This window comes from Phyllobates terribilis, unplaced genomic scaffold (genome assembly GCF_046119375.1).
Source record: "Phyllobates terribilis strain yellow unplaced genomic scaffold, ASM4611937v1 Scaffold_4__5_contigs__length_816908805, whole genome shotgun sequence".
NCBI classification, from domain to species: Eukaryota; Metazoa; Chordata; class Amphibia; order Anura; family Dendrobatidae; genus Phyllobates; species Phyllobates terribilis.
Window position 1 is genome coordinate 701,964,574 of NW_027362764.1, and position 13,415 is coordinate 701,977,988.

Consider the following 13,415-nt stretch of genomic DNA (forward strand, 5'->3'; position numbering starts at 1 on the left):
GAATATCCTCTTGGCCAGGGACTGGAGAAGTGGATGTCTTGGTCCACCCTGATGTCTGATGAAAGAAACTGCCGTGATGTTGTCCGACAAGATTTTCACATGTCTGTCTCTCAAGACCACCCGGCTTATCTGTAGGGCTTCCCAAATCACCGGTAGTTCCCGAAAATTCGATGATCGGGTCTGAATCTCTGAGGACCATGTTCCTTGGAGATAAGAATCTCCCACTCGAGCTCCCCATCCTGAGAGACTTGCGTCAGTGGTCACTAAAAGACAAGGTTCCAGAATCCACTGCACTCCCTTCTGTAGATTCTTCTCGTCGAGCCACCAGTGTAGAGAGTCCTGGGAGTCTCTGGACAAAGACATCTTCCTGTCTCGGTAATTCTGATGCCCGTCTGTCACTTCCAGGATGCATTTCTGTGGAGGCCTGGAATGGAACTGGCTCCATCTGACGCAGGTGATGCATGACGTCATGATTCCCAAAATACTCATTGCCTTTCGGATTGAAGGTTTCTTCTCTCTTGCAAAAGAACGAATCCTTTGTGGAACTGAGAGCATCTTGTCTTCCGGGAGATAAGACATTCGCATTCGGGAGTCGAGACGGACTCCCAGGAAGATGTGTGAAGTACTTGGGACAAGATTGGATTTTTCTTAGTTCACAATCAAACCCAGGCTGGTTAATGTCTGTAGGACAAATTCCAGATGTTGCGTCATACCTAGAGGAGATCCTGCCACCAACAGGAAGTCGTCCAAGTACGGAATGATGGTAATATCCCTGAGTCAGATATAGGCCACCGCCTCTGCCATGATCTTTGTAAAGATTCTGGGAGCAGATGACAGGCCAAAAGGGAAGACATCGGAACTGGTAGTGTAGAATCAGACGGACTGATGGTAGTGCAAACCTCAGATATTGCTGACTTGAGGAATGTATTGGCAGTTGGTAGTATGCATCCCTGAGGTCCAGGGTGCACATTACCGCATCTGCGTCTCTTAGAGGAATGGCTGATCTTACTGATTCCATGTGGAATTTTTTGTAGCGAACCCATCGGTTTAGGGGTTTCAGGTTGATAATTGTACGGAACTCCCCTTACGGTTTCTTTATTGAAAATAGAGAGGAGTAATGGCCCCAATGTTGTTCGTGTTCTGGAACTGGCACAATAACCCTCTGAAGTAGCAGCTTCTCTATGTCTGCCAGTAGACGGGAAAGAGAGGTAGGGGAACCCTTTGTCAGGCGGAATTTTTGAGAAAACTATCCTGTAACCCTGCGCTATAGTTGTTAGTATCCAGGGATTTTGAGTGCCCCGATGCCAACTGTTTTTGAAAAACGCCCCCCTACTCTGACATAGTCATTGCCGTTTTGGACGGGAGCTAGTACTGGGCTGGTATTTCTTATCTTTGTCCCCCTTATTAAAACTCCAGCTCGTGGAACCCCCTTTTTTCTGGGTGTTATATCTACAGGAAGGGAAAGGTTTGCGAAAGGGCTGCTCCTTCTTTTTCTCCTCAGGGAAGCCCTTCTTTTTATCGGACGCTTATTCTAGAATGTCGTCTAATACTGGTTCGAATACTCTGAGCCCTGAAAATGGAATGGAGCACAGCTTGTTCTTAGAAGCTGTATCTCCAGACCATGTTTTTAACCAAACAGCTCTATGGGCTGAGTTGGAAAGTGCATTATTTCTGGCCGCAAATCGGACAGATTTAACCGAAGCGTCGGCCATAATATTGGTTGCCATTTTTAATAGGGGCAATGATTGAAGGAGAGATTCCCTCGGGGTGTGGATCTGGCAATACATGTAGCAGCGACATTAGATTTAATAATTGCCACCAAAGCTTCCTAGGCTTTTTTCAAAAGTCAATCCGCCTTCCTATCCATAGGATCTTTAAGTCCTGACGAGTCCTCAAAGGGGATAGAGGTTTTCTTGACCACCTTAGCCACTGGGACGTCAATGTTAGGAATAGTTTCCCACACATTGGTGTCCTCTAGGTCAAGATAGTCGGGCGCGGAAGTCTCGTGGAATAGAGAGTCTCTTCTCCACATCCTCCCATTCCTCCAGTATCATGTCCTTCACATGAGCATTAACAGGGAAAACCATAGATCTCTGGGTTCTAAGACCACCAAACATCTAATCCTGAATGTTACTGCTCTTCTCCGTTTCCTCTACTAGCATCGTGTTTCGGACTGCTCGTAGAAGAATATCCATACCATGTGAGCGGAACATATTTTTTTGTTCCCCGCCCTGAGGTGGACTAATGGTGTCACGGTTGTCAGAGTCGCCAGATGGGTCGATTTCACCCTCAGAAGATGGTGCTATATCTTCTCTGGGTCTTTTGGGTCACTGGCCATCCTTGACTCCTGAACCTGGGGGCAGCAGAGACGTAGTAGAAGCCTGAACTTCTTCTTTGATTATAAAACGCATCTCCTTTAATAAAGCCCCGTGCTCTACATTCAGCACATAGACGTTTTGTATACGAGTCGGGAAGTCTGCTGTTACAATCCAGGCACCTCTTGGATTTCACTGTGGCTTTTTTCCCTGTATCCTTCTTTTGCTCAGAAGGAGGTGGTAATTGCCCAGAGATATCATATAAAAAATATTGGGGGCTTGATAAGAGCAAGCTCCATTAACCATATAAAAATGTAATGGTACACTTACATGACTGTGGGGCGATCCAGGAAGGGTATCAGGGTGAGACATATCTGCCACTTTACTGTCAGGGGTGTCCAAGCTGTAAGCCTGCCTTTGATGCTCCCCAGCCCCCCTTCTTATACCTTACCTGGTCGTCCTGTCATTTTCTCCTGCTCCCTGGCACCTGGTCGACCCGCGATTTGAATTTCCTGCGCGACCGCCACCGGAAGTCGTCATCTCCGAACTTCCGGTTTCGATGCCAGGCGGTCCTGAAGCCGGGAGAAGCTGGACCCTCCCAGAGCAGGACGCCGAGAGCCCCGGCGATGGGGGAGCAGCACCCGGAGGCTCCAACACACCGGAAGGCTGAAGGACTCCCGACAGGGAGTGTTGGCCCAGGACCTGCTTGGCGGCAGGAAGGATAGAGTCGCGCCCCCCCCGATCCCCCGGGGTTCCTTGAGGTACATCTAACTTCGCACCAGTGCTCTTGCACAAGCGCTCCTCCTGTACTCCCTGTCCTGTGTAGGGACAGGAAAAACACTGAAGAGGTTGGGGGTGGGAGGGCTTTTAACCTCTTGTGCTTCCTGTCCCTACACAAGATATGGGATTACTCCTCCTATGGTGCTGTCATGGAGACGTACTGGAAAACAGGAATTGAGAACGCATGCTACAGTGCAATATTTTATGCAGGGGTGGAGGTGCTGGAGACAGTTTCCAAAAAGATTAAAAAAAAAACTTTTGCTATCTTACACCTGCATAAGAGTATAGAGATCCAGCAGTGTCATCCATGGCCAGTGGAGATTGGTATTAACCACCAAAAAACAGACATTCACAATGCTGGGGTCACACATTACATTACAACCATTACCAAGATGCATCTGACATGCCATTATCATGCTCTTTATCACTTGGCCATTTATAATCTGAAAATCACGTTGATTTCCTGTAAAACCCATCTGTGCGGGTTCAGACGATCCGTGGTCCTGATGTGTGAGCCCTGCGCCTGTTGGTTTGCTGCAACGTATCAGTGCAGGCACAACCGGCACAGGACATGCGCAAGCACTCGGTCCCTCCGAACCAGGGGGACCATCCTGCCTGGGATGCAATTATCAAAATTTACCGTATATCTAAGTGAGCACAAATTGTATGAAGCAGGCTCAGGAGATGAGCCCGTTCCATACATGACTCATGCTGGCTGTTTCACACAGCCAGCATCTAAGGCCACGTTCACAATAAATACTGATGTAAAATACTGACCAAATACTGAACGTGTGAACGTAGCCTCAGTGTAACTGCTGCGATCAGAGTTAGCTCCAATCGCAGCAATTTAACCTTTTAAAAGCCACTTTCAAATGAGACCGCAGCAATTTAGAGGCTGAAATTAGGGCAAAGTGTCGCTCCCTTCTGACGCCCATTGCACATCCAGCAACATGATAGCTGGGCGTTGATGTTACTGTCATGGAAGTCGGGGACCTACTGAACCTACTATCAAACCCAGCCCAGGGCACAAGCAATCACAGGATCAGGTCCCCTAAAATTACCAATAAAAAAAAGTTAAATAATATCTACCGTATATTCCGGCGTATAAGACGACTTTTGAAGACTGAAAAATCTTCTGTCTAGTCTGGGGTCGTCTTATACGCCGGTAATGTTTTTGAACTTTCAGAAATTGACATGCGGGGATACTCTGGGGGTGTTAATAAGCTGCCGTGGCCGTATCCCTGCCATGTGGGAGTTAATATAAGGTGGAGGGAGTTAAAATACGGCGGCGGTAGGTCCAGACAGTCAGCGCTTCTGTGCTGAAACTGACACATCGCTGCGCTGTGTCTTCTCAGGCCTGGGACACAGCACAGCGTATTCCCAGCAGCGGAGACAGACAGAACCTAGCGAACTTTTCTGACACATCGCAGTGTCTTCCCAGCTCCGGACACAGTGCAGGGCTTCTGTGCCGACAGCTTTCACTTGTCACAGAAGCGCTGCGCTGTGTCCGGAGCTGGGAAGTTTTAAACAATCACACAGCCCCATACTGCTTCCCCGCAGCCTCCCACCCCGATCCTCCGCTCCCCTCGCCACCTCCCATCCCGATCGTAAGTTAGGACCGGGCGGGGAGCGCAGCACCAAGGAGCGGGGAGCGAAGGACCCGGGCGGGGAAGCCGGCAGTGAAAAGACTTCACCGCCAGCTTTCTCGTTCTGTGCTGCGCTTTCCCGCCGGTTATTTCAAATGAACAGCTGAGGTATCAAGTGATGCCGATCAGCTGTTCATTTGAAGTCGCCGCGGTGCCCTCAGAGGGTTCATGTGAGTTCATGCTTGACTGCATTGCATGAACTCACATGAACTTTCCCACGGTCTCACAGGTCAGCCTCACCTCCCAGACGCGTCATGATTGGTGTCTGCGGGTGTGTCTGCGGGTGTGTCTGCGCGATGTCTGCGGGTGTGCGCGGTGTCTGTGCGATGTGTCTGTGCGATGTCTGCGGGTGTGCGCGGTGTCTGTGCGATGTGTCTGTGCGATGTCTGCGGGTGTGCGCGGTGTCTGTGCGATGTGTCTGTGCGATGTCTGCGGGTGTGCGCGGTGTCTGTGCGATGTCTGCGGGGTGTCTGTGCGATGTCTGCGGGTGTGCGCGGTGTCTGTGCGATGTCTGCGGGTGTGCGCGGTGTCTGTGCGATGTCTGCGGGTGTGCGCGGTGTCTGTGCGATGTCTGCGGGTGTGCGCGGTGTCTGTGCGATGTCTGCGGGTGTGCGCGGTGTCTGTGCGATGTCTGCGGGTGTGCGCGGTGTCTGTGCGATGTCTGCGGGTGTGCGCGGTGTCTGTGCGATGTCTGCGGGTGTGCGCGGTGTCTGTGCGATGTCTGCGGGTGTGCGCGGTGTCTGTGCGATGTCTGCGGGTGTGCGCGGTGTCTGTGCGATGTCTGCGGGTGTGCGCGGTGTCTGTGCGATGTCTGCGGGTGTGCGCGGTGTCTGTGCGATGTCTGCGGGTGTGCGCGGTGTCTGTGCGATGTCTGCGGGTGTGCGCGGTGTCTGTGCGATGTGTCTGTGCGATGTCTGCGGGTGTGCGCGGTGTCTGTGCGATGTCTGCGGGTGTGCGCGGTGTCTGTGCGATGTCTGCGGGTGTGCGCGGTGTCTGTGCGATGTCTGCGGGTGTGCGCGGTGTCTGTGCGATGTCTGCGGGTGTGCGCGGTGTCTGTGCGATGTCTGCGGGTGTGCGCGGTGTCTGTGCGATGTGTCTGCGGGTGTGCGATGTGTCTGTGCGATGTGTCTGCGGGTGTGCGATGTGTCTGTGCGATGTCTGCGGGTGTGCGATGTGTCTGCGCGGTGTGTCTGCGCGGTGTGTCTGCGCGGTGTGTCTGCGCGGTGTGTCTGCGCGGTGTGTCTGCGCGGTGTGTCTGCGCGGTGTGTCTGCGCGGTGTGTCTGCGCGGTGTGTCTGCGCGGTGTGTCTGCGCGGTGTGTCTGCGCGGTGTGTCTGCGCGGTGTGTCTGCGCGGTGTGTCTGCGCGGTGTGTCTGCGCGGTGTGTCTGCGCGGTGTGTCTGCGCGGTGTGCGCGGTGTGCGCGTGCAGGCAGACATAGGCCGATGTGACACTACTACTCCCATCGGCCTATGTCTGTCCCCCGTCCACTCCTGCCAGCAGGATCAGCTCGATGGGAGCAGTAGTTCCCATCAGCCTGATCCTGCTATATAAATTGCCCTACTGTGTCCCCAATAAATGTTAAATACATGTCATTGGTGGCCAGTGGTTACCTACAATAAATTAGTTCATACATTACCTGTCCCCGCCGATCGCCACCTAAAATAAAGTAAAAAATAAAAAACTACACCTATACTCACCTAGACACCTAATTCCCCGAAGCCATCGATCTCCTGTAATAAAATATAAAATAATAAAACACAACCTTATCCTTACCCCTCCGTAGTAGTCCACGAGTGTCCCACGAAGATCTCCAGTTCAGAGCAGCCACATACAATGTGACCGCTCTGAACCGCTGCCGCCGCTAGAATGACGGGGCCGTAAAGCAGCCCCGTCATTGCATAAGCGGGTTCGCCGGAGTTCAGGCAGCGCTGCTCCGGTTAGCTGCTTTACGGCCCTGCTGTATCGTGAGAAATTCCCACGGTACAGCAGTGCCGTAAAGGAGGTCTCCGGCGCTGCGCTGCCTGAATGCACTCCGGTGACCTCAGTCAGGGGCTCCCGCTGCCGGGAGCGGACGTGTTCCCGGCAGTGTGAGCTTACAGCAGCCATGCACAGCTGTCACCATCTCCAGATGTGACAGCTGTGCATGGGAGATCAGCGCAGGAACGTGGACAGGTAACTATTTTTTTTTTTAGTAAACTAAGAATTAAATAAAATGGTGTGGTTTATTTCAAATAAATTATTTTTTTCTTGGTGTAGTGTGTGTTTTTTCTTTTTAACACTTTGTAGGTTAGTAATGGGGGTGTCTTATAGACGCCCATCATTACTAACCTGGGCTTCATGGCAGCTGGCGCTGACATGAACCCCAACCCTATTACCCCCTGCCACCGCACCAGGGCAGCGTGGAAGAGCGAGGCTAAGTGCCAGAATTGGCGCATCCTATGGATGCGCCATTTCTGGGGCGGCTGACGGCTGGTGTTTCTAGCCTGGGAGGGGGCCAATATTCATGGCTCCCTTCCTGGGCTATTAATATCAGCCCCCAGCTGTCTGCCTAGCCTTTGCTAGCTATTAAAATAGGGGGGACCCCACGTCATTTTTTTTGGGGGGTCCCCCATTTTAATAGCTAGTAAAGGCTAGGTATTCAGCTGGGGGCTGATATTAGTAGTCTGGGAAGCTCCGTGGGTATTACCCCCTTCCCAGGCTTCAAACATCTGCCCCAGCCGTCTGCTTAACCTCCGCTAGAGACTAAAATTAAGGGGAACCCCATGCCAATTTTTTTTTAAATAAATCCTTTATTTTAACATTAAATGACAAGTACAGTAATCAACACTGTCACTGTACTTCATATATATGTGACTGACATGTTTCTATCTATCTAATCTATTAGCAAAATTAAACCCAAAAACATAATTGCTGGAGGCAAACCAGGGCCCATGGAAATCCACAAGCACAACCGTGTCAAACCAGCAACATAGCTCCAGAACACATAAACAACAGAAGACAGAAATGGAGCTTTTAGCAAAATGCAATTAGAAAAAAGATTTTATTATTGGTATAAATACATTAAAGTACATGTAAAATCCATAAGGACAAATATAAATACTGATGTGTGCAAGAGAGAACAGAAGACCCCCCTCAACAACAGGCCTCAGGTAGGCATCATTACGGTGCAAAATATGATGTACAGCAAATGGTGAACACTATGCATACCCAACCACAGGGGAGCAATGAATATTGCTAAGGTACCCCATGCTCTATATAAAAATTAAAAGTACTATTGGGAAATAGGCGATGCAAGAGAGTACCCTGGGTAGGTGTTTTCTGTACTCTTTGTACCCTTCTCTTCCCCTTATGGGGAGTTCTCAGCTCTTGGGTTAGTGCCTTGATCATTTTGTTTGATGTACTATCATTCAGCTTTCTATGTACTCTCTTGCATCGCCTATTTCCCAATAGTACTTTTAATTTTTATATAGAGCATGGGGTACCTTAGCAATATTCATTGCTCCCCTGTGGTTGGGTATGCATAGTGTTCACCATTTGCTGTACATCATATTTTGCACTGTAATGATGCCTACCTGAGGCCTGTTGTTGAGGGGGGTCTTCTGTTCTCTCTTGCACACATCAGTATTTATATTTGTCCTTATGGATTTTACATGTACTTTAATGTATTTATACCAATAATAAAATCTTTTTTCTAATTGCATTTTGCTAAAAGCTCCATTTCTGTCTTCTGTTGTTTCTATCTAATCTATGTGTGATTCTCTATTCCTTCTATTCTAAATTGTCAGGTACAGATGCTGAATTGCCGGCCGGCTTTTTTAAAGAGACGGTGCATGAAAACACTATTATTTTTTTAAATAAATCCTTTACACTAAATGACAAGTACAGTAACCAACACTGTCACTGTACTTCTTATATATGTGACTGACATGTTTCTATCTATCTAATCTATGTGTGAAGCTCTATTCTTTCTGTTGTAAATTGTCGGGTACCGGTGTATGCCGCTGATGAAAATGGATGATAGTAATGTTGTTGTATGCCTTATGTTTATGAGTGACAGTTTTCCTGCTATATACCTGCATGTCATAAGAATTTAAATTAAAAAAGGACCATGTTAAATTCAAATCTGTTTTTTTTTTAATTTTTACCGGTGTTTGGTATGCGTTGGAAAAGGGGTAGTCTTATACGGTGAATATATCCTAAACTCTATATTTTAACAGGAAAGTAGGGGGGTCGTCTTATACACCAGGTCGTCTTATACGCCGGAATATACGGTATCTATCGCCCCATTTTATCTAAAATGCAAATACTGTAAAATCTTGAGAAAAAAAAATTTACATTTACATTATCAGCAAGTGAATAACTGTCCAAATTAATAGAATATTTCTCACATGCAATGAATGCTGAAAAGATGAGGAGAGAAATGGCAGATTTGCTGCATTATGCTCATGTTGCCTTCCCAAAAAATGGAATAAAAAGAGATCAAGAAGTCATTTGAACCCCAACATGGGAAAGATAAAAACGATGACTCGTCCCGCTAAAAAAGAGACTCATACAACGCTATCAACCCAAAAAAATAAAAAGCTATAGCTCTTGGAAATCAGAAATGAAGAGGGGCCCACTGCAGCTCTGTCACCCAGAGAACCACAGAAACCTGGAGCTGGTAGCAAAATCCACACTGCAAAAATAAATAATTGAACATGGAGTATCGACCTCTGGATGCATACAAGGAGGTTTCCATTCAGTCAAAGAAAGCAGGAACTGAGGAAGGCAAATACATTGCATCTTATGGGTTTGCAGAGTTTTTCTTTTTTACACTGCTTAACCAACAACCCGTCAGGTGACACTTAGGTATAGGGAGCACAGGTGGCAGGCAGTGGCACAGCTGCCAATACCGAGTGCACAAACCAGGAAAAAGTTAATTCACAGATCACGTGATGGGCTCTATGTTTAGAGGCAGCTGACAGTCTGGGATGGGACACCTAGAGGATACAGGCCTGGATCACTCTACGTCCCCCAGGCCCAGTGTCTACCCCTCACATGTGACACGTCCCCGCCGGGCTCACCTCTTGGGCGCAGGCTGCTCCATGTTGTATGTGTCCGCTCACACCAAACTCTAGAGCAAACGAATCGTTCCGGAACAGCCACTAACTCCGCACAACTTCCATGTTATGCCTCACACACATCCCTCCTCCTCTCCCTCACTACACTGCAACCTAACCTGGCGCCGCCGCTAAGGGCCCGCCCCTCAGAGAGAAACCAGGCAGGGAGTGGCCACAGCGGTCACAAGGTCGTCATCTGATTGGTCAGGCCTCCTATTACGGGCTGTGACGCTAGCTAGCAAGGTACTTCTGTCATATTGGTGCAGAGACAGAGAGCCGGAAGCGACATGGATAGGACAAGAGCATGCTGGGGGGGAAAGGCGGGGCATAGTCGTGAAAAGGGCGGAGTTTGAGACTAAAACTCCACCCAGTCTAGAGTTTGTCAAAGTATATAAGAGCGATGGGCGCACGTGCGAACGTCCAGGAGCCACAGGCAAAGCATCGAGGACGGGGTTCTCTGATCGCTACAGCATTGATGTACCACTGTATCCTATAGCTGTGTATATAATGTAACAGTGTATATAGCCGGTACAGGGCGCTGCAGTTAGCGCTTTCCGTCCTTTATACCTCAAGCACATCTGAGGTAATACTGAGGTCATTAGACTTTACTCTTTCACCTCCTAGTTTTTTGCTAGAAAAAAATTAAGATTTGTTATATTTTGTTTTGTTTTTATGTAACAATTTTAATACTCTAAACCTAATTATTCTAACTATAGACCTGAGCCTAACCGTAAATCTTATCCTAAATGTGACCTTAAGCTGAACATTAATACTAAACCTAGTCCTTGACCTAAGCCCAAATCTAACCCTAGACCTTAGCCGAACCGTAAATCTAAGGCTAAATCCTAACCTAAACATAATCCTGAACCTTTCCCTAGATCTAACCCTAGGCCTGACCTAGAAGCTCTGTGTTGAATAAAAACAGTCCTGAAACATGGGATCTGCAAATTTCTGGGAAACTTTGTTGCTGGTGGCAACCACACCCTCCCCCCCCCCCCCCCCCCCATTGCAGAAATATTGTTATATGAGCACCTTAGCAGCATTTACGGTGAACTGAGCTTTTAGGCTATGTGCACACATCATGGTTTTTCTTTTAGGTGTTTTTGTTGCAAATTTTCAGCTGTATTTCACAGTACCAGCAAAGTCTGAGAAACCAGAATTCTCATGCACACCTCGTGGTTTGTTTGTTTTTTTTGTTTGTTTGTTTTTTTTGCAAAATAGAGCATGTCACTTCTTTCAGTGTTTTTTGTGCCAAAACCAGAAGGAGATGAAAATGATCTTGCTGCGGAATGCACGGTTCTTCTTCTTGAACCATGGCAGGAAGTGCTGTTTGAGAAACTCAACATACATTATGGAGTTCATCTTTACCCTTTCAGGGATCCTAAAAGGGCCGACAATCTCTCTCCTCATGATTCCAGCCCAAAACATTACTCCACCTCCTCCTTGTTAGCGCCGTAGCCGTGTTTGTATGGGGTGTCCATCAACCAGCCATCCTCCACTCCATCCATCTGGACCATCAAGATCATTTCATGCATGATAATGCCCCATCTCATGCTGCACATAAAACATCTGCATCTCTGGCTGCTATGGGCATAAAAGGGGACAAACTTATGGTGTGGCCCCCATGCTCCCCTGACCTCAACTCCTTTGAGAACCTCTGGAGCATCATCCAAAGGAGTGTCTATGATGGCGGGAGGCAGTTCACATCTAAGCAACAGCTCTGGGAGGGGATTCTGTCCTCATGCAAAACAATTAAAGCAGAAACCATCCAAAACCTGACAAATTCAATGGACGAGAGAGTTCAGAAGCTCCTTTCGAACAAGCGGTCCTATGTGCAAATGTAACATCACCTAGAATAAAGTTTTGAGTTGAAAACTGTTTGATTTCAGTTTGTAATAACCTGCTAACGCTTATAATTTCAAAAATGACCATTTTTTTTGTTCTTTATTAAAATGAAAAGGTTGAAAACTGCTGTGCATAATAATTTGGAATATGCATTTTGAGTGCAGTTTGAGTTTTTTATATATACTGTTATCATAGGCAGTTTGTACAAAAACCTTTCAATTGTACTCTAATAGTTATTTGACTGGAAAATTACAATGACTGCAATTCATATAGGTAATTTGGGAAAATCTGAGAATATTATTTGCATAATAATTTGGAACACAGTGTACTCTTTGAAGGTACCTACCACACTACCAATCGCACCCCTAACAGAGTGCCATACCAGACACACTGACTGTTGTATTTACATTACAGTGACCGTGGACCACTCACCACAGCATCAACCGACCACCTACCAAGTGACTAACCAGGTAAATATTACCTCTCCCATTGACCATCATCGTAGTCAACTACCCCTCTAAATGTAAGTAACGCAACCTCTCTCCCTACAGGTTCTCCACCGGTTGAACCCAACCAACAGTCTCAACCCATACAGTCCCACAGTCCCAAGTGACCACCATTGTGAACAATTCAGCATATGCTCTCTTATGTTGATCTTTTACTCTGTATAAAGACTATTAATTTTAAACAGAACCGTTACGATAATGCTTATGATAACTTTTTATCCAACATTTTAGAATTACATTTTAACTTAATAAAAATTGACCCTTTTATCAACTGAATCTGAGTCCTCCTCACTACCTTAGCGCGAACTATATAACCTAAACTCTTGTTACACCTACCCACTGACACGCAGTGGTTCTGTGTCTACTAATTCGCTGCTGCTGTTAGTGATCAGCCTACCAGCGTCTCCTTTATCTAATATCATTTTTTTTTTTCTTGTTCAGGATTTTGTGCTTTGCATGTTTTGTTTTGTTTTTGCAAAATAGAGCAGGTCACTTCTTTCAGTGTTTTTTGTGCCAAAACCAGACGGAGATTTTTTTTTCTGTCACTAAACTCTATGTACATGCATAAAAGAGACAAAAGGACAGTGGAAAAAAAAAAAAGCTGAAAACGCATCAAAAAAACAAGCAAGAAAAATTCTCCTGGTAAGAGATCGGGTTTTGCTGCAGAAAAAAAAATGCTGAAAAAAAACCATGATGTGTGAACATAGCCTTAAAGAAATGGATCCTGATACCGCAAGTTTCACCTGCTCGGCCACCTCTCCATTCACAGGCTCTTGAGAGAGGTGCTAGAATGAATAGGCAGAAGTGCTGTGTTCAATTGCTGCCATTGACATTATCCAAATCTCCTGAGAAGGGGGGATATTGGTTAACAAAAAGTCTAATGAGAAGTGAGAACAAAAAGGGATTCAACTGGTGAGATGGATTTGCTAAGCTATAATTTAGAAAGAAGGGTGAGCAGCATGGACCCTGGGGCATTGATGCTGGAAGCAGAGCAATTGAATACGGCACACATGAACAGCGGAGTAAAGTAGGCAATCAAGGATTTTGTTGCAGGAGAGTTGATGTTGCGGACTGTATCTTGGAATAGCTGAGAGGAGTAGGCTGCTAGATAGCATGATACAACAGAGTTGAAAGTGCAAAAAGCGCTTAGGAATAGTAGGGATGAGTAAGCTGGCAGATACCTTGAAACATCAGATGTGAGCATGCAGACATCATCTTAGAACT

The 13,415-nt window shown here is 47.0% G+C and overlaps 1 protein-coding gene and 1 long non-coding RNA gene across 2 annotated transcripts in view; one reads left to right on the plus strand and one right to left on the minus strand.

Annotated features, from left to right (window-relative positions):
* The window catches only part of STK3 (serine/threonine kinase 3), a 231,141-nt gene extending 221,150 nt beyond the window's left edge, over positions 1-9,991 (minus strand). The window contains exon 1 of the mRNA XM_073679611.1: positions 9,805-9,991. Coding sequence (XP_073535712.1) covers positions 9,805-9,827 — 23 coding nt within the window. The 5' untranslated portion in view covers positions 9,828-9,991. The remainder of the gene's footprint in view (positions 1-9,804) is intronic.
* Positions 9,992-10,211: 220 nt separating this feature from the next.
* Positions 10,212-12,441, plus strand: LOC141264491 (uncharacterized). Its single transcript, XR_012319969.1, has 3 exons — positions 10,212-10,423; positions 12,100-12,155; positions 12,237-12,441. It is a non-coding gene; the product is annotated as an uncharacterized lncRNA (long non-coding RNA).
* The last annotated feature ends 974 nt before the right edge of the window (positions 12,442-13,415 follow it).